The following is a 21,622-nucleotide window of genomic DNA, read 5'->3' on the forward strand; positions in this document are numbered from 1 at the left end:
TTGGGAGAGGCCAAAGTAGCAGAAAAGAAAAAAAAGGCAATTCTAAAGGAAAGATGATGTATGAGTATCTACTGTATTCCTTGCATTTTCATACATATTCTATTTCATCCTCATAACAACTTTATGAGATAGGAATCATTATTATCATCCTCCCCATTTGGCAGACGAGAAAACTTATCCAAATTAACACAGCTAATAAGGGTAGAGCCAAAAGTTGAACCCAAGTAATCTTGCTCTTACCTTCTATGATTTACCACCTTCAACTTAGATATGTAACAGATGCTCATATTAATAGTTCAGCTAATGATAAGCAAAATAGGTGAAGCATTGACATTCTTAGAAGATTCTTGAGAGCATTAAAGGTCTCAAGAACTTTGTTCAGAAGACTTTGGGAGATGAAGAGAGGGTTTCCTCTGATTCCCCTCAGGGTAAGAGTTTGTTCATTTATGGATACCATAAGGCAGAAATAAGCATTTTACATAAGCTACAATAGTCTTCCATCTATGAATAGGACGGGTCTGACTTATTATGGATTAACGGTCTCCAGACAAGCATGCCCTCTCCCTTGGGTGTTTTATGCTAACTCTCACGTGACTTTGTAACCTGTTCTTATTGACTCTTGCCAATGGAGACCATTTGTGGTGGGGGAAATCCCAAAGGAATTAATCATCCAGACAGCATTCTATTGGGTATTGCAATAGTTTAGATGGATTGTTGGCTACAGATCCACCTTCCACCACCATGGCAATTAATGAGCCACCCAGACAGTGTTTACTATATATAATAGCTAGGTGGGAAGAGGAGAAATCAGTCAGGGTTCTGCAGAGAAACAGAACCTCTGTGTGTGTGTGTGTGTGTGTGTGTGTGTGTGTGTGTGTGTGTGTATGCATATATGCATGTACATACGCATGCATATGTGTGTATATTATACACGTGTATTATAATATGTACATATGTATTATATGTATAATACATATTATATATAATATATATTATATGTATGTATAATATATATACAGTTGGCCCTTGAACAACACGGATTTGAACTGCATGGGTCCACGTGTGGATTTTTTTCAATAAACATGTATTACAGTACTACATGATTCGCAGTCCGTTGAATCCATGGATGTGGAACTGTGGATATGGAGGGTCAACTGTAAAGTTATAAGCAAATTTTCAACTGTGCTTGGGGGGTAACCCTAACCCCCACGTTGTTCAAGGGTTAACTGTATATAGAGAGGGAGAAAGAAAGAGATTTCAAGGAATTGCTTATGTGATTGTGGGGATTGGCAACTCCAAAAACTGCAGGGTAAGCTAGCAGACTGGAATCTCTCGGCAACGAGTAGATGCTACGTCTGCAGTCTTGAGGCAGAAATCCTCTTCCTCTGAAAAACTTCAGTTTTGCTCTTTCAACTAATTGAATGAGGCCCTCCCACATTATCAAGGGTAATCCCCTTTACTTAAACTCAGCTAACTGTAGATATTAACCACATCTACAAAATACCTCCCCAGCAACACCTAGATTAGTGTTTGATTAAATAACTGGGTACTGTAGCCCAACAAAGGTGACACATAAAACTAACCCAACACAGGATGCTTAGGGGAAGTTCCCAGGAGAACTTAAAACTCAGTATCTGCTTATGGAGATAATCAAAAACTGGCCTAGAGTTCATCTGAACTACAAGAGAAGACATCTGTAAATTTAATAGGGCAATGGATCTGATTTGAGAAGAAAGTTAACATTTGTTGAGTCCCTGCTATATGCTTGGTTCTTAAGTCTTTATCTTATTTACTCGCTTATGGTAGTAGCTGAGTGATAGACCATATTAGCCCCATTTTCCTAATGAGGAAACTGAAGTTCATGAAGGTTAAATAATTAGCCCAAAGACACAAAGTTAACATGGCAAAGCTTGAATTTTGAGATTTGAACCCAGGTGTGTATGAAGCCAAAATCACATTCTTTCTACAAAACAAGAAGTCTGGCCTGTCTGCTTAATCTTTCTAGAAGTAGAGAATAATTCCCAGGTACATATGTTCTTGTTTGGGTAGTTTATTTTGTTTTCGTGTTTGCATTTGTTTTTGTTTTCAAATAAATAAGCAGTTCAGTTTTAAGGGCTCAAGAGCTGAGGTTTGGGTGAGGCAAATAAACTTGCCCAAGGACACAGTTGAATCAGTGTAGAATGTGAACCAGAGAAAAGGTCTCTTGACAAGCAATGTAGGATTTTCCCCCACTACGCTTGCCTTAAACTCCTCCTGTATTATCATGAATTCAGCCTCTCTGTCTTAAACCATAAGCTGTTTGGGGTTTTCTTTTTTTACTTTAAACTTGAATTATTTTCTAAAGCTAATGCAGTTCTTCAAATCCTCTTTTTGGAAACTGCCTTAATATTACAGCTACTTGACTGAAAAAGCAACAATAAAAAATACAGTATTAGCTATCCTTTGTTACTGTCCACTTATCTCTACATGAAAGATTTCTGCAACAGGACACAATTGGTAATACTATAATAAATATAATAAATGTCATATGAAGGGAGTGGTGAGATATCCATAATTAAATCTGATTCACTATGAGCATTTTACCATTGAAAAGTGTTTTAAGAAAGTTCTTTTTTTTTTTTTTTAAACACAGAATTGCTTACATCTCTCTCCTGTGGATTTAAGTTGCTTTGAATATTAAGGAGTATCCATTGCCCTTTATCCATTTTTAAGATATAATGATAATTTATCATTATCTTGTATACATAGTATTTTATGCTTTTTGAATGCTTTCAAGTACATTATCTCAAAGACATCATTGTTCTTAAAAGAGCAGGAAGGTAGAGCCATCTAGTGCAGAATGAACTGAAATCTGAGTCTATTATGCTCCAGCTGAAGAGTCATTTCAGAGACCACATCAAGAGATGGACTTACAGAAGAGGTAGTCTTGTTTAGTCAGAGATATGGAAGGAGTTGTCAGTGGAGATGGACAGGGTCCATTGCAGACTTCCTTACAACAGGAAACGAAGAGGCATTCTAGAGCGAACCAGAAATCCTAAATCTAGAGTTCAAGTAGAATCAGGCGCCAAAGGGGGCAGCCAGATATGGAGGGTTCAAGCATGGTATTGTTCAAGAAAATTTCACTGAACAAATTTCCTCAGCTGGTATCTCTCTCCAAATGCCATCTCAAAGTCACCATCAGGTTTCTGACACTATGTTTGTGACTGTGAACAAGGTATTTAACCTTTCGGCTCCTTACTTTTATTGAGTTACATTATAGGAATTTTTTTAAGATGAATAATGCAGCATATTACAGATGTTGCTTAATGTTCAATGGCCATCTTTCAGTTCTCTCTAGCACAGGGAGGAGCAGTGATGTCAGATTTGGCTTTGCAGAAATACATGCAGTGATTTTGTTTAAGAAAGCATTAAAATTGATTTATAAATCCTAAGTGAATATCAACTGGTGATGTGGAATTTTTTCTCACCAAGTCTACTGGATAGTGAAAAGAACACTCCATGGAATGAATATTTAGTTAGATGGAATAGAAGGAATAAAATAGAGAATACAAATGGATATAGTTGCATCCCAAAAGAAGGAAAGAGCACTGAAATTACCTGTTTTTTAAACTTTAATTTTATTTTAGTTGTTCATTTGGTTGAAACTATCTTCTGTTTTTCCTTCTCAGCTTTGACCTCGTAGCTGTCGGTGGTATCTCTGTCGTCTTAATCTTTGATCGGTCACCTTTTCTACCTGAGAAGAGGACGCTCTGGTTGCCTTGGAATCAGTTTATTGTGGTGGAGAAAGTGACCATGCAGAGAGTTGTATCAGACCCACCATCCTGCGATATCTCCAACTTTATCAGCCCAAACCCTATTGTGCTTCCTTCACCACTCACATCATTTGGAGGGTCCTGTCCAGAGAGGGGAACTATTGTTCCTGAGCTGCAGGTGGGTACATTGACCTTGAAAGTATAAAGTCATAGTATCCATGGCGTGCTCAACAGTGTATAATGGCTAGATTCCTTTTCCTGGTACTCCTGCCAGCCCTAAAATGTGCTGCCCTTCATTTTCCAAGAGAAGCCTTCAAATGTAATCTCTCTGGCACACATTTGCAAGGTGATTGGCCGGGGTTATAAGGTGTTATCTCTGGCCATGGAACAAAGCAAGATGAACTAGCTGTCATGAGGATTAGACCCCAAACCTTGACCTGATGAACACTGTGTTCAAAAGAACAAAGCTTGCTGGCTCAATAGTGATAACACTATAATCAATGAGGTGGGACCATTTGTGGTTCTGAAATTAAAGCTCCTTAAGAAATCTAGTTTTCTCCCACTGTCTAAATTGCGTCCGCTGTCATTGTTCTTAGAAGTCATGACAACTCCTCTTGTTCAGCTGTGTTTAGTAAAGGTAGTTGTCAAGCCTATGCATTTTCTCTAAAACTGCTTTCTAAGTGTTCAAGCTTTATAGTCAGAGGAAGACATTTTTGAAACTTCATATATTAGGATTCCTGAGCATTTTTCTTTTTTTTTTAACATCTTTATTGGAGTATAATTGCTTTACAATGGTGTGTTAGTTTCTGCTTTATAACAAAGTGAATCAGTTATACATATACATATGTTCCCATATCTCTTCCCTCTTGCATTTCCCTCCCTCCCACCCTCCCTATCCCACCCCTCTAGGTGGTCACAAAGCACCGAGCTGATGTCCCTGTGCTATGCGGCTGCTTCCCACTAGCTATCTATTTCACATTTCGTAGTGTATATATGTCCATGCCACTCTCTCACTTTGTCCTAGCTTACCCTTCCCCCTCCCCGTATCCTCAAGGCCATTCTCTAATAGGTCTCTGTCTTTACTCCCGTCTTGCCCCTAGGTTCTTCATGACCTTTTTTTTTTTTTTTTTTAGATTCCATATATATGTGTTAGCATACGGTATTTGTTTTTCTCTTTCTGACGTACTTTACTCTGTATGACAGACTCTAGGTCGACCCACCTCACTACAAATAACTCAAATCCGTTTCTTTTTATGGCTGAGTAATATTCCATTGTATATATGTGCCATATCTTCTTTATCCATTCATCTGTTGATGGATACTTAGGTTGCTTCCATGTCCTGGCTATTGTAAATAGAGCTGCAATGAACATTTTGGTACATGACTTTTTGTGAATTATGATTTTCTCGGAGTATACGCCCAGTAGTGGGATTGCTGGGTCGTATGCTGGTTCTATTTTTAGTTTTTTAAGGAACCTCCATACTGTTCTCCATACTGGCTGTATCAATGTTCATTCCCACCAACAGTGCAAGAGGGTTCCCTTTTCTCCACAACCTCTCCAGTATTTATTGTTTGTAGATTTTTTTGATGATGGCCATTTTGACTGCTGTGAGATGATATCTCATTGTAGATTTGATTTGCTTTCCTCTAATGATAAATGATGTTGAGCATTCTTTCATGTGTTTGTTGGCAATCTGTATATCTTCTTTGGAGGAATGTCTATTTAGGTCTTCTGCCCATTTTTGGATGGGTTTTTTTTTTATTTTTGATATTGAGCTCCATGAGCTGCTTGTAAATTTTGGAGATTAATCCTTTGTCAGTTGCTTCATTGGCAAATATTTTCTCCCATTCGGAGGGTTGTCTTTTGGTCTTGTTTATGGTATCCTTTGCTGTGCAAAAGCTTTTAAGTTGCATTAGGTCCCACTTGTTTATTTTTGTTTTTATTTCCATTTGTCTAGGAGGTGGGTCATAAAGGATCTTGCTGTGATTTATGTGATAGAGTGTTCTGCCTATGTTTTCCTCTAAGAGTTTAATAATGTCTGGCCTTACCTTTAGGTCTTTAATCTAATTTGAGTTTATTTTTGTGTATGGTGTTGGGGAGTGTTCTAATTTCATTCTTTTACATGTAGCTGTCCAGTTTTCCCAGCATCACTTATTGAAGAGGCTACCTTTTCTCCACTGTATATTCTTGCCTCCTTTATCAAAGATAAGGTGACCATATGCGCGTGGGTTTATCTCTGGGCTTTCTATCCTGTTCCATAGATCTATATTTCTGTTTTTGTGCCAGTACCATACTGTCTTGATTACTGTAGCTTTGTAGTATAGTCTGAAGTCAGGGAGCCTGATTCCTCCAGCTCCATTTTTCGTTCCCAAGATAGCTTTGGCAATTCGGGGTCTTTTGTGTTTCCATATGAATTGTGAAATATTTTGTTTTAGTTCTGTGAAAAACGCCAGTGGTAGTTTGATAGGGATTCCATTGAATCTGTAGATTGCTTTCAGTACTATAGTCATTTTCACATTGTTAATTCTTCCAATGCAAGAACATGGTATATCTCTCCATCTATCTGTATCATCTTTAATTTCTTTCATCAGTATCTTATAGTTTTCTGCATACAGGTCTTTTGTCTCCTTAGGTAGGTTTATTCCTAGATATTTTATTCTTTTTGTTGTAATGGTAAATGGGAGTGTTTTCTTAATTTCACTTTCAGATTGCTCATCATTAGTCTATAGGAATGCTAGAGATTTCTGTGCATTAACTTTGTATCCTGCTACTTTACCAAATTCATTGATTAGCTCTAGTAGTTTTCTGGTAGCATCTTTAGGATTCTCTATGTATAGTATTGCGTCATCTGCAAACAGTGACAGCTTTACTTCTTCTTTTCTGATTTGGATTCCTTTTATTTCTTTTTCTTCTCTGATTGCTGTGGCTAAAACTTCCAAAACTATGTTGAATAAGAGTGGTGAGAGTGGGCAACCTTGTCTTGTTCCTGATCTTAGTGGAAATGGTTTCTGTTTTTCACCATTGAGGATAATGTAGGCTGTGGGTTTGTCATATATGACCTTTATCATGTTGAGGAAAGTTCCCTCTGTGCCTACTTTCTGGAGGGTTTTTATCATAAATGGGTGTAGAATTTTGTCAAAAGCTTTCTCTGCATCTATTGAGATGATCATATGGTTTTTCTCCTTCAATTTGTTAATATGGTGTATCACGTTGATTGATTTGCATATACTGAGGAATCCTTGCATTCCTGGGATAAACCCCACTTGATCATGGTATATGATCCTTTTCATGTGCTGTTGGATTCTGTTTGCTAGTGTTTTGTTGAGGATTTTTGCATCTATGTTCATCAGTGATGTTGGCCTGTAGTTTTCTTTCTTTGTGACATCTTTGTCTGGTTCTGCTATCGGGGTGATGGTGGCCTCGTAGAATGAGTTTGGGAATGTTTCTCACTCTGCTATATTTTGGAAGAGTCTGAGAAGGATAGGTGTTAGCTCTTCTCTAAATGTTTGATGGAATTCGCCTGTGAAGCCATCTGGTCCTGGGCTTTTGTTTGTTGGAAGATTTTTAATCACAGTTTCAATTTCAGTGCTTGTGATTGGTCTGTTCATATTTTCTATTTCTTCCTGGTTCAGTCTTGGAAGGTTGTGCATTTCTAAGAATTTGTCCATTTCTTCCAGGTTGTCTATTTTATTGGCATATAGTTGCTTGCAGTAATCTCTCATGATCCTTTGTATTTCTGCAGTGTCAGTTGTTACTTCTCCTTTTTTATTTCTAATTCTATCGATTTGAGTCTTCTCCCTTTTTTTCTTGATTAGTCTGGCTAATGGTTTATCAATTTTGTTTATCTTCTCAAAGAATCAGCTTTTAGTTTTATTGATCTTTGCTATCGTTTCCTTCATTCCTTTTTCATTTATTTCTGATGTGATCTTTATGATTTCTTTCCTTCTGCGAACTTTGGGGTTTTTTTGTTCTTATTTCTCTAATTGCTTTAGGTGTAAGATTAGGTTATTTATTTGAGATGTTTCTTGTTTCTTAAGGTACGATTGTATTGCTATAAACTTCCCTCTTAGAACTGCTTTTGCTGCATCCCATAGGTTTGGGGTCATCGTGTTTTCATTGTCATGTGTTTCTAGGTATATTTTGATTTCCTCTTTGATTTCTTCAGTGAGCTCTTGGTTATTAAGTAGTGTATTGTTTAGCCTCCGTGTGTTTGTATATTTCACAGATTTTTTCCTGTAATTGGTCAGAAAAGGTACTTGATATGATTTCAATTTTCTTAAATTTACAGAGGCTTGATTTGTGACCCAAGATGTGATGTATCCTGGAGAATGTTCCATGAGCACATGAGAAGAAAGTGTATTCTGTTGTTTTTGGATGGAATATCCTATAAATTAAGTCCATCTTGTTTAATGTATCATTTGAAGCTTGTGTTTCCTTATTTATTTTCATTTTGGATGATCTGTTCATTGGTGAAAGTGGGGTGTTAAAGTCCCCTACTATGACTGTGTTACTGTCAATTTCCCATTTTATGGCTGTTAGTATTTGCCTTATGTATTGAGGTGCTCCTATGTTGGGTGCATAAATATTTACAATTGTTATATCTTCTTCTTGGATTGATCCCTTGATCATTATGTAGTGTCCTTCTTTGTCTCTTGTAATCGTCTTTATGTTAAAGTCTATTTTGTCTGATATGAGAATTGCTACTCCAGCTTTCTTTTGATTTCCGTTTGCATGGAAGATCTTTTTCCATGCCCTTACTTTCAGTCTGTATGTGTCCCTAGGTCTGAAGTGGGGCTCTTGTAGACAGCATATATACAGGTCTTGTTTTTGTATCCATTCAGCCAGTTCATGTGTTTTGGTTGGAGCATTTAATCCATTTACATTGAAGGTAATTATCGATATGTATGTTCCTATTACCATTTTCGTAATTGTTTTGGGTTTGTTATTATAGGTCTTTTCATTCTCTTGTGTTTCCTGCCTTGAGAAGTTCCTTTAGCGTTTGTTGTAAAGCTGGTTTGGTGGTGCTGAATTCTCTTAGCTTTTGCTTGTCTGTAAAGATTTTAATTTCTCCGTCAAATCTGAATGAGATCCTTGCTGGGTAATCTTGGTTGTAGGTTTTTCTCCTTCATCACTTTAAATATGTCCTGCCACTCCTTTCTGGCTTGCAGAGTTTCTTCTGAAAGATCAGCTGTTAACCTTATGGGGATTCCCTTGTGTGTTATTTGTTGTTTTTCCCTTGCTGCTTTTAAAATTTTTTCTTTTTATTTAATTTTTGATAGTTTGATTAGTATGTGTCTTGGTGTGTTTCTCCTTGGATTTCTCCTGTATGGGACTCTCTGTGCTTCCTGGCCTTGATTAACTATTTCTTTTCCCATATTAGGGAAGTTTTCAACTATAATCTCTTCAAATATTTTCTCAGTCCCTTTCTTTTTCTCTTCTTTTGGGGCGCCTATAATTTGAATGTTGGTGCATTTATTGTTGTCCCAGAGGTCTCTGAGACTATCCTCAATTCTTTTCATACTTTTTTCTTTACTCTGCTCTGCAGTAGTCATTTCCACTATTTTATCTTCCAGGTCACTTCTCCATTCTTCTGCCTCAGTTATTCTGCTATTGATCCCTTCTAGAGGATTTTTTATTTCATTTATTTTGTTGTTCATCATTGTTTGTTCGCTTTTTAGTTCTTCTAGGTCCTTGTTAAACATTTCTTGTATTTTCTCCATTCTATTTCCAAGATTTTGGATCATCTTTACTATCATTATTCTGAATTCTTTTTAAGCAGCGCTCTTAATCCCCTCTCCTCACGCACCAGGGAACAAAGAGGCAAGAAAAAGTCTCTTGCCTCTTCGGCAGGTCCAGACTTTTTCCCAGACTCCCTCCCGGCTAGCCGTCTGAAGCCCGAGCCTCAGCTCCAAGCCCCGCCCGCCCTGGCGGGTGAGCAGACAATCCTCTCGGGCTGGTGAGTGCCAGTCGGCACCGATCCTCTGTGCGGCAATCTCTCCGCTTTGCCCTCCGCACCCCTGTTGCTGTGCTCTCCTCCGTGAACCCGAAGCTTCCCCCTCCACCACCCGCAGTCTCCGCCCACGAAGGGGCTTCCTAGTGTGTGGAAACCTTTCCTCCTTCACAGCTCCCTCCCTCTGGTGCAGGTCCCGTCCCTATTCTTTTGTCTCTGTTTTTTCTGTTTTCTTTTGCCCTGCCCAGGTACGTGGGGAGTTTCTTGCCTTTTGGGAGGTCTGAGGTCTTCTGCCAGTGTTCAGTAGGTGTTCTGTAGGAGTTGTTCCACATGTAGATGTATTTCTGATGTATTTGTGGTGAGGAAGGTGATCTCCACGTCTTACTCTTCCAGCATCTTGAAGCTCCTCCTGTAAAACTCTATCTTTTCAGACCCCTGTTTGGCCTCAGTAACTTGATAGTTTCCAGCTCCCCCGAGATTTCTCTTGATTGAGTGCTTTTTCAGTATACCATGATCCCCGCCGCGCGCAGAGCGGCTCGCCGAGCCTGGGCCGGGTACCGGTGCCCGGACTCGCCCGGCCTCTACGTGGCCACGCACTGCAAAGCGGGCTCTAGCTCGCTGCCACCTCCACCATCCATGAGGGTACAACCACACCTCAGCTGCTGGGCTAGGGCGCAGCCCAGAAGTGGCAGCCTGAGGATTTTTCTTTATTGATCATTCAGTATTTTCATTTCAATTCTAAGTCATTCAGATATCCATAGTACAATTTTCTCACTATGTTATAGAAACATTTTAATGGTACTTTAATTTTAATATTTTAATGATAGTTTAATGTCCACAAAAATGGACTCATAAATCAGACAGATCCAGGATTCAAGTATGCTCAAGAAGAGGTAAATGAACAGTCAAAGATTGAATTGGTTTTTTCTTCCATCACAACATCCCCACCAGCTGTTAGCACTTCCCAGAGGACCACTTGAGAAAGGCTCACAAAAAATAGTACCCTCCACAAAAAGGAGTCTGGAGAGTTGCCACTCCTGTCTTTTCTATTGTTTTCCTGAAGAAAGGAAGAAAAAACTAGATAGTACTTAATGAGTACCTTGGGCGGGTACACCAATCCTTTCACAGATATTAGGAAGCATGGGTCTCTTTCAGTACAAGTTTTCAAACTGCTCTAGGATTGCATGATTCCTTAGGGAAATGAAATACCACAGTGGTGAGTGTCATGCTATCCTTCACTATTGTACTTCTGCCAGCATCTAAGAAGATAGAGCCAGTGGACAGCTTTGGTATCAAATAGCTAATGTAGGGCTTCCCTGGTGGCGCAGTGGTTGAGAGTCCGCCTGCCGATGCAGGGGACACAGGTTCGTGCCCCGGTCCGGGAAGATCCCACGTGCCGCGGAGCGGCTGGGCCCGTGAGCCACGGCCACTGAGCCTGCGCATCCAGAGCCTGTGCTTCGCAACAGGAGAGGCCACAACAGTGAGAGTCCTGTGTAACACACACACAAAAAAAAATAGCTAATGTAAAGGAAGAAAAACTGGGCAAAGAATAGACAAAAGGGATTTGTGCCCTCAGAAAGAAAAGAATAACTAGAAATCCTGGACTACATGAGATAGAGTGTGTTTAACAATAAGTTCTACTATGTGCACCAGTTTGGAAAAGGAAGAAGGGACAAGGTTCTAAGATAAAAGTGAATAAGGGCACCAAAATATCCACACTATCCATTTCCCCTTAAATGTGTTAAATAGGATGGGCTCTTTCTTCAGCTGTATTTGAAAAGTTGAAAGTCACAGAATACAAGATGTAGTTTTAGTGACCCCTTTGGTTAACTCCATCCATGCTAATAAACAAATAAGTAATAGTAATTAATTAAGGAAGCCAAGAGTTATTTTCACTCTGGGACCAACGTTTGTAAAAGATTTGCAGAGGAGTTAATGGGAGTTACTTGCTTCTCAGTCACAGGTGCCAGCTTGGAAAAACTTGTTGCTAGCTATTGATACATCCAAACACAGAGAAATATGCAAGCAAAGTTTGATTAAAAAGTTGGCCCTCGGGGTCATTGCAAAGCTCCAAAGAAGGCAAGTTTGATGGCATCAGGAAAGATTAGTTCTAGGGACACCATAATCTCTGTCATAAAATATCACTTGCTGGGCCTGCTTCCAGAGTCCTTCCTCTTAGAGAGCCTAACCTGAATAAGAGCTACAACAGTGGTTTGTGATATATAACTTAACACATCGAACAAGCTTTTGTGTCTGAATATATGAGAAAAAACCTTTGATGGAACCCATAGCGCTGAAATCCTTGACCTTCAGCAGTGTGATCTTCTCCAACTCCTACAAAGCAATTTTTGGAACATTGTTGAAAAACCAAAATTGTTATTTTCACAGTCTCTCCTGGCAGGAAAAAAAGGAGAGCAATCCTCAGGATAGGCTAAACGTCTTGTCCGCATGCAGATTTGGTGCAAAATTCGAAACCTATGGTCATGTAGCCTCACAAAGATTCTAGACCAAATGCCTTGACATCCATAATCCCTTTAAGCTCTCTCCTCTGGCATGTTTCTAAGACAAAAGCATGCAGTATCCTTGCCTACCTGTGACCGCTGATAAGAGCCAATGTGACTTTTTTTCTTTCAGGTTGTACAGGAGGAGATCCCCATTCCTTCCAGCTTTGTCAGGCTGAGTTACCTAAGCAGCCGCACCCCCGGGTATAAAACCCTGCTTCGGATCCTTTTAACACATTCAACCATCCCCGTGGGGATGATAAAAGTACACCTCACAGTAGCTGTGGAAGGGCGACTCACACAGAAGTGGTTTCCCGCTGCAATTAATCTTGTCTACACATTTGCTTGGAACAAGACTGACATCTATGGACAGAAGGTTTGGGGCCTGGCAGAGGCTTTGGGTATGTTGAAATAATTCTGTGTAAATAGCAGTGTTGTGTTCACAAAACAGAAAGTACTAGCTGCATATTAATTTGTATTTGGAATAATTATGGGTTTTCTTCTATTTGAGGGATCTAAGGCACTTTTTCATTTAAACACTCCCTTTGGGCCTGTTTAGAGTTCCCTTTTGACACATTGTTGCTTCAAAACGATTTTAGTTCCTCTTTCATGATGGCTGCATACCAGTGGAATCACACAATATCTGACTTGTAACTGTCTCCAGAGCTGAGTGTTGCCTTCTAACTGTGACCTTTGATGTGGCGTTCTTCAGGTCATGTTTTCATATTTGACATTTAGACTGTCATTTCCACTTAGAAAATACAAAATTTTAACTTACAGGCATCTCCACGTACTATTTTTTATGTCTAGGATAGTTAGACTCCATTAACTTGTTACTGTGGTAGGTTAAATAAAAAGTCATCCTGCCTTCCTAGTCCTTTTTGACTTTAAAACCTAGAATCTTACAAATAGCGGGGACCTTAAGAGGTCCTTGGGGGTCTGTGATCTTCAGATATTTAATTCCTTCAGACAAACGGCATTTTTTAAAAATGAGACTGAGACAGATTTGCCAACTTTTTATTTTGCCAAGTAAGAGTATTTTTTAAAGGAAAAAAAAAAAGCACCTACAATCTACTATTGCCTACCAGTACCATAATTTCATCAAGGAGGAATACCTTAGCATCAAAAAAAGGAATAGTCTGTCTTAAGAAATGGTAGTAAGCAATCTAATACTGATGCTCAGAGAGACAGACAGATAGGCAGAGAGACACCGATGTCTTTATTTCTCTCAGTCTGTAGAAGACAGTGAAAACTTCCTAAGAGACCTGACAGGCCTTCGGAACCACGGTTGGGAGCCATTGACTCTTGTGCCTTCAGGCAGTAGCTCATGGAAACCACCCTTGGACAGATGAGAAGACTATTTTTAAAGTTCTCTAGAGGAGATCTTTTCATATTCTCCCTTGGAAGTGTCTATCATGGTATAATTCGCATATAAATGACCTATATTTCTTAGACTACAGTGTGTCGATTTCCTCTCTTTCTTTCCAGAGGGAAGCATAGGGAGGGGAAAAAAAAAACAGACTGGTGACTCTTCTTTGCCCAAGAGACCCTCATATATTTAAATAATCAACTCATCTCTGTTGGGCTTTATTAGAATGCAAGGACCGTGGAGTGGTTCAGATTGCCTCAGTTAGTGAGGAATTATTGTAACGACACAGGGGAAAGTAAGGAAAGAACAAGAAAAGGCATCAGCAGCCTCAAAGGTGGGCCTCATCAAATTGCAGCCTGGCTCGGGATACATTGTAGTCCTAGAAGACCAGCATCTGCTCTATCAGCTAAGCAACAGCTCTAGGTGTCCCCTCTGCAGCAAGAGTCCACTGCTTCCCACCATGGTGACCCAGCCATAGTGATGATGGAGCTCATTACTTCTCCTGTGGTACTAACTACCCTCTTTTTCTCTCAGCTCTTACCAACTCCATGATCTGGTGTCCTGCTCTGTATCTTGCCTTCAGATCTCTCTTACAATATTGGGTTTTGTCAGCCAATCACCATGCAGTAGAGAACATCCGAAGGCAGAGCTCTACCGTTCGGCTAACTATCAATGAGGTTGCTGGCCAGCCTGTGGAGTCCTGCCCAATCCCTAGTCCAGTGAGTGTAGTGATGAAGAGAATAACTCTGGAGCCAGACTCCCTCCCTGAGTTCACATCATCCCTTCTCTACTTACTAGCAGCTATGCAACACTGGGTAAATTACTTAATCTCCAAATGCCACAGTTTTTCCATCTATTAAATGGGTATCATAAAGAGAATGTTACAGGTTATTATGCTATGAGGATTAAATGAGGTGGGTGAGTGCTGGTTGCTGGTATGGTCAGCATATTGGAATCACAAGGTATAAAGCATGGCGCCTATGCAGGTGTTTGTTGCCTCAGCTTCTCTAATAAGGGAGCTGTGGGCTTAACAGGTAGGTACTGTGTTAATTATTCTCCATTTGCCCTGCCAGACACACACGCACACGCACACACAGTCTCTTCTGTGACCTTCTCTGTGCTTTGAAAGACTGGCTTCTATGGACCACATTGCCTGGATGCCTTTGCTTTCTGGCTTCCCTCTTGATTTGGTCAATGGATGGCACCATCAGGAGACAGCAGGGTGGAAGGAGAGAGAGGTCAGGGTATTTATCCCTCTCCCTGCTTCACTGCAGTTCTAGCAGTGACTACACTGGAAGATGGGAGCTCCTGTTGAGTAGCCCCTCCTCCAAATCCCCAGGCTCTCTCTGCTCTCCTGTATCACTCCCTCCCCTTACCCCTCTCTGCAAGCCCAGACAGCTTCCCAATGTTGCCAGTCCCTGGGTGGGTCACGACCCTTGTTGATTCCCTTCACCCTGCTCATGCTTCTTTAAATAGTCCCTTCATACAGCTCTTTACTGTGAACACTTCTGAGTGTGATATCTGACTCCTGCTAGGAGTCAAATATCACAGCCTGGCTGATGCCTCCTCAAAGCCTCATATTCCCCTCTCCAGGATATTATCCTAAAGCCTTTGCTTCACTAGAATAATCTAAAATTCCTCTAACTTTTCTCCATAGGGCTTTGTTTTCCAATTCTTTATGGCTTTGCTCAGAACCCTTGCCAAGTTGTGAGATTTGGGGGTTTTTTTGTTTTTATTTTTTTACTTTTTTCTTAAGTTGTGACACTTAGCAACTTACCCAGTACTCTGATGAAGAGCTGACCAAGACAGTGTCTAGCAGTCATTTCTTGCTAGGGTTCACATAAATGCAACTCAGCCTGACTTTTTTAAAAAAGTAAAAGCTTTATTGAGATATAATTCACATACCATAAAGTTCACCAATTTAAAATGTACCATTCAGTGGGTTTTAGTATTATCACAATGTTGTACAACCATCACCAACATCTAATTCCAGAACATTTTCATCACCCCACAAAGTAGCCCTATAGACACTAGCAGTCACTAGTCACTCCTCCCTCCCCTCCAGGCCCTGGCAACCACCAATCTCCTTTCAGTCTCTAAGGATTTACCTTTTCTGGATATTTCAAACAAATGCAATCATATAATGTGTGGTCTTTTGTATCTGACTTCTTTCAGTTGACGTAATGTTTCCAAAGCTCATCCATGTCATAGCAGGTGTCAGTCCTTCATTCCTTTTTATGACTGAATAATATTCCGTTGCACAGATATACCACGTTTCATTTATCCATTCATCAACTGGTGGACTTATGGGTTGTTTCCACTTTTTGGCTATTGTGAATAATGCTTCTATTAACATTTGCATACAAGTATTTGTTTGAATACCTGTTTTCAATTCTTTGGGGGATTTACCTAGGAGTAGAATTGTAGGTCATATGGTAGTTGTTTGACATGTTGAAGAGTGGCCAAACTGTTTTCCACAGTGACTGCACTATTTTATCAACCTCACTTTATGCATAAAAATGTGTTATACATCTTCCTTTTAAATACTCCCAGTGCTGAAGATTCTAAAATTTTCCTCCTTGTTGTAGTTAAGCACTCTTAATGACTTAGTTTCTGATATATCCATGGGTGATTGAATAAACAACTAAAACACAAACAAAAACAAAGATGTTCTAGTATACACGCCAGTGATGAAGGCTTCATCCGTATTGTTTGCCTATGGATGTTGTTTTACTTCCTATTTCTACAGTTAAGTTCCTGGTCAAAACTTGCTCCAGCATTCTGACTATAAACATGGCCTTAATTAAAATGCTGAAATATATATTGTTGGTTCCCTTTTAAGGCTAGTAACAGTAATAAAAGCAAGAGACAATTGACCCACTCAGAAGTGTCCAAGGGAGAGGGAAGAAATGTTCCTCGTGGTGTTTTATGTGTACTTAAGGGACATTTTTTTTTATATTAGAGAAAGAAAATTGGCAAGGATCCCAAGGAAAACAGCCAAAATAATTTCAGGTGTGGTACCTAAGATGGAATATGGATTATTTACCTTGTAGGAAGTGTTCCTGATAACTTAATCATGGTTAAAGGGATTTTATTTACTACCTAGTCTCCCTTTCCATCTCCGCGGAGACTAAGGGAATTTTCTTGACAGTGGTAAAGCATTAGGATGAGTGGTAGAATGAAGATGGACAATCTACTTCTCTGAAGATGGATTGTGAGTGCCTTAAGAACATAACAGACAATAAATAGTTCAGGTGATAAATGGATGGAGACAAAGGGATCAAGTATGTTACCATTGAATTCACACCTTAATAGATACGATTGAATCTAAACAAAGAAGCAAACATTTAGTTGTACTCCTAGCCATATTTTTTAATCACTTAACTGATGTTAGAAGAAACAGACTAAATTTTGCACCAGATATTAACAATGGTGCTATATATGACACTTCTCAGGTTTGCTCAAATTCAGAAATCCTAGTATAGGCTTTTGGTAGGAAGAATAATAGCCACCACCTCCCAAAGATGTAAATATATTATGTTACATGGCAAAAGATAATTAAGTTTACAAATGGGGTTAGGGATGCCAATCAGCTGACCTTGAGATGGAATGATTATCCTGGATTGTCCGGGTGGGCCCACTGTCATCACAAGGGTCCTTAAAAGTGGAAGAGGGAGGCAGAGGGGAGGTCAGAGTTAGAGGATAATATAACTATAGAAGAAAGGCACAGCAAGATGCAGTTTTGCTGGCTTTGAGGATAAAAGAAGGGAGCCAAGGACCAAGGAATGTGGGTGGCCTCTAGAAGCTGGAAAAGGCAAGGAAATGGAACCTTGGAGCCTCCAGAAGGAACTCAGCCCACTGACCCCTTGATTTTAGCTCAGTGAGACCCTTTTCAGACTTCTGACCTCCTTATCTATAAGATGATAAATCTGTCTTGCTTGAAGCCTTTAAGTTCGTCATAATTTGTTACAACAGCAATAGGAAACAAACCTTGACCACTATTCTTACAGTCCCAGTTATAGCTAGGATTTTGATTAAAACTATGGCTTGAAAGGTCTCCCACTCTTCTTCCTTCCCATGCCAGTTAAATATGAACCTCTCCCACCTGTTTCTGGGTGATGGAGAAAGAGATCAGATTTAAACAAGCTGAATTGGAAATGATGGTGAATATCTAAGTTGAAATGCCCACTTAGTGTGAAATGTGGGACTCTTGTTTCCCCCATGGCTCAGCTGTGGGAAATTGGTGTGATCTCTAAGGCCTAGAGTGTCACAAAAGAAGAATAGATTGTTGAGAGACAGGCAAAATGAGAAAAGGAGTACTTGAGATCCTAGGGTATCCCACCAGTTTTTACAGTGACACAGATTTTGCAACTAGAGCGATAATACCAGAGTGAATAAATTACCAACAGAGGTTGTGTGAACTAATTCCTTGGAGAAGTATCAATGGCAGCTGATAAGATTGATTAATCCAAGTACAATATTGATCAAGTGGAAGAAGAATAAAATCTCCCTCAGGGTTGCAATACAAAAACCACAATCACTAGTTCATCCGGCTTAAAGATTTTGGTGTCTGATACACAGAAGACTCCCCTGCTAAAAACTCCATGTGAGCATTTGAAATAAGTTGCCCTTAGTGCTTTATTCTCTGGCTCTAAATAAGGTATGATGTCTGGAAGTTACTGTATATTATTTAGTTTCTTTCCCAACTCTGCTGCTTACAAAACAGTGTAAAAAAAAATCATTTTTAAGTTCACAGTGCTGTTAAAATTCTAGAGACGGCTTATTTAATTTGACAAACTGGCTTGTTCAGGGCCTCTGATCTGCATCCATTATATGAATTTTGTCAAAATAATTCCCTATGTCCGCCTGTGTCCGCATACCTTATCAATATATAATAATGCATTCTGCCTGGTCTTCATTTTAATTAAATTAAACTGCAGTGGTTTGGAGTCCTGGAAGTGCAGGAAATCAGCCATCCGCCTTTAGTAGCACTGCTATAAACAATTCTATTTTTCTTCAAGGTTATTGGCAACAACAATTGCATAATTATTTAGTACAGTAGTTTGGCAAGAAGGAGTGGTGTTTCAGGGAGAACTAGACTTCCTAAAGGTTCACGACGCAACGGAGTCTGTCTAAATTGTGTTAGAGAGAAACAGGGGAACATTAATGGTAATAGGTGCTAAGCTAAGTTTGCTTTGTGCACACAAAACATCCCCAAGAATGATGCTTTAGTGTTCATAAATTTCCCTTCAGTAAAACATAAGCAGGCTGGGCAGCCACAAAAATAGCATCCACTGAATATTTCGATAATAAATGGGTAGTGCTTTGCAATTTACAAAGTTCTTTCACATACATTTTCTCATTTTAATCCTTATAACATTCCTGCCTGATAGGTATGGCACAATGAATATGATCTTCATGTTACAGAGCGGGAAACTGAGGTTCAGAAACAACAAGTGACTTGCCGAAAGACCGTTCCAGAGCAGGGATTCAAACTCAGGTCTCCCAGTCCTGAGCTCTGCATGCCTTTTTACTGCTGCCTGTCTTCACTAAAGGGACCAACCCACTTTACTGAGTACCCAATTCAACGCCCCAGTGGCTTTCTGTCAAAGAAGCTAGCAGAGATAATAATCTTTCATCATTTCTCTCCACTCATGAATTCGTAATCATTAACTGAGAGCAGGGCTGTTTTATCCATTCAGTTTTATAGGCACAGCACCAAGGATATGAGTTTTTCAAGGACCTACAAAAATCTTCACAACCTGAAAAATAAATTTATTGGCACCAAAATGTGCAAAGAAAACCAGGGATCAACTTTAATAAATCGTTTAAATAAATGTCTGCAAAATGGAGCATTATGTCAGCTTGTCAACTCCAACTCAGTTTTCACACACGTGAAATGTGTTTAATGTTGGATATGGGTTGTATCCATTTTAATATTTCTGATAAAATGTGAGATCTGCCCTCCGAAGAGCACCTAGAGCTTATCAGGGTTTTTAAATGACCCTTGATTGACACTCTGGTAAGCAAGTGGTCTGTGCCCATTTCAAACTGCTGGTCACACCCAGTGTTAGACTGTCAAATCCATTTGGTGAGTCAATCAGTATTTTTTAATGGAATAAAATGGAATGGAATGGAATAGAACATAAGTGAATAGAATAGAATAGAATAGAATAGATCAGAATGTAAAACTATGAGGAGAGTATGGTTTGGGAAAACTTCCTTTCACTTATACGTGTGTGTGTGTGTGTGTGTGTGTGTGTGTGTGTATCTTTACATGTGTGTTGGGTCACAATTAAATGACTTTCAGGCATAAGAATTTGAAAACTATTGGCAAGGTAATATAGTCAAGAGACAGAAAAATTAAATGATTTACCAAACCATATGGTTTATTTTCCAAGTCAGCATTTATGACTGTTCTCGCCTCCCAGTCCCTTCTACCAACCCATCTCAGGGCATTATGGCAATATCTCTTCAAGATTAGGTGACGATATATATAATTTGTCATTCAAACCTATATACTCTTGAGAGTGAAAGAGGATGCTGTTAACAATAGCATAACTGGATACTGTTTTGGGCCAACCAGGATACATGGTGCTTCTGCTTCAAGGTTATCCCTAGCTTCCAATCCTTATACCTTAAACTCAGAGCAAATGAAAGGTTATTTATTTAAAGCACTTCTGAATCATGGGCCTTTCCCTTAATAGCTGTGATCTAGCATAGAAGTAAAGGGCACTTGCTAAGAAGTGACTGGGTTTGAGCTCTGGTTCTGCCATTTACTACTAGTCAGATGACCTTGGACTAGTCACTTCACCTCTCTGAGTCTATTATCTCATCTGTCAAATGGGAGTAAATATATCTTCCTCATGAGCTTGCATGAGTCTTCAAATTAGGTAATATACACAAAAATGTATTTAACTGTTAGGTGTTATGCAAATGTAAGGTGATATTATTTTAAGGAGGCCATGGATGAAAGTTCCAAAAGGCAGGTAACCCTTCAGGGTATGGCCTCTCTGACATGACGAATTATCCTGCCCTGTGTAATATCCACTGTGTCTGCAGTGCTTAGCAAATCACCTGTCTGGCATGTAGAACTGCTCAGCGAAGGTTTGCTGAGTCATTAAATAACCAGCACCTTTCTTTCCATTACAGTATTGTATCCCCGTTAATCAATCACATTGTTTCAAAGGATAACTAGTCCATTTTCAAGGTGAATCCATCTCCTAAACCCCCTCCCAAAGAAAAATGCCTCAATACTGCTAGAAGATAGTAACCTTTTGTTTTCTTTTGTACTGGGTGAGGGGCGGGGGAGCGGGGAAGGGGAAGGGGTTGTTCTTCATTTGTTTTTTTTGTTTGTTTTTTTGGTTTTTTTGTTTTTCCGGTATGTGGGCCTCTCACTGTTGTGGCCTCTCCCATTGCGGAGCACAGGCTCCGGACGCACAGGCTCAGCGGCCATGGCTCACGGGCCCAGCCGCTCCACGGCATGTGGGATCTTCCCGGACCGGGGCACGAACCTGCATCTCCTGCATCGGCAGGCGGACTCTCAACCACTGCGCCACCAGGGAAGCCCCTTCATTTGTTTTTGATGCACTCCCCAGACATTGACTGTCTAGCTACCCTGACCTTCTTTCAATCTCCCAAAGATATGAAACCTCAAAGCCTTGCCCACATGCCATGCTCTCTGCCTAGAATGTTCTTCCCTCTTCTTCATGAGGAAAACCCCTTCTACATGAAGAGGCTTTCCCTTGTCTTTCCATTCCAACTTAAATTCCCTTGTTACACTGTCTCATGATACCCTGCACTTTCCCACCATAGCAGTTATGATTTGTGTGTGTACATGTTGTCTTGTTTCATATTTGTCCCTCTCACTAGAATGTGAGCAACGTGAGCTCCGCTGGCGGGAGTGCTATCTTGTTCTGTCTTGTTCATTCTCATTCCCAGTGCCTGACAACAGGAGGTACTCGTTAAATATCGTGAATTTGTTCACCCTGCCTTCTGTGGTACACAGGTCATCTGGGTTCTGGGTTCGCTTTTATGCAGCTAGGCTCG

At 39.9% G+C, this 21,622-nt stretch overlaps 1 protein-coding gene across 1 annotated transcript in view; it reads left to right on the top strand.

The window, feature by feature from the left end:
• TENM1 (teneurin transmembrane protein 1) overlaps positions 1–21,622 on the top strand; it is a 353,672-nt gene that overhangs the window by 206,012 nt on the left and 126,038 nt on the right. The window contains exons 13-14 of the mRNA XM_022561862.2: positions 3,669–3,930; positions 12,338–12,605. Of these exons, the coding sequence (XP_022417570.2) occupies positions 3,669–3,930; positions 12,338–12,605 (530 nt within the window). The remainder of the gene's footprint in view (positions 1–3,668; positions 3,931–12,337; positions 12,606–21,622) is intronic.

Source organism: Delphinapterus leucas, chromosome X (genome assembly GCF_059928025.1).
Source record: "Delphinapterus leucas isolate spDelLeu-1000000601 "Yukka" chromosome X, BTC_Dleu_Yukka2, whole genome shotgun sequence".
Lineage (NCBI taxonomy): Eukaryota > Metazoa > Chordata > Mammalia > Artiodactyla > Monodontidae > Delphinapterus > Delphinapterus leucas.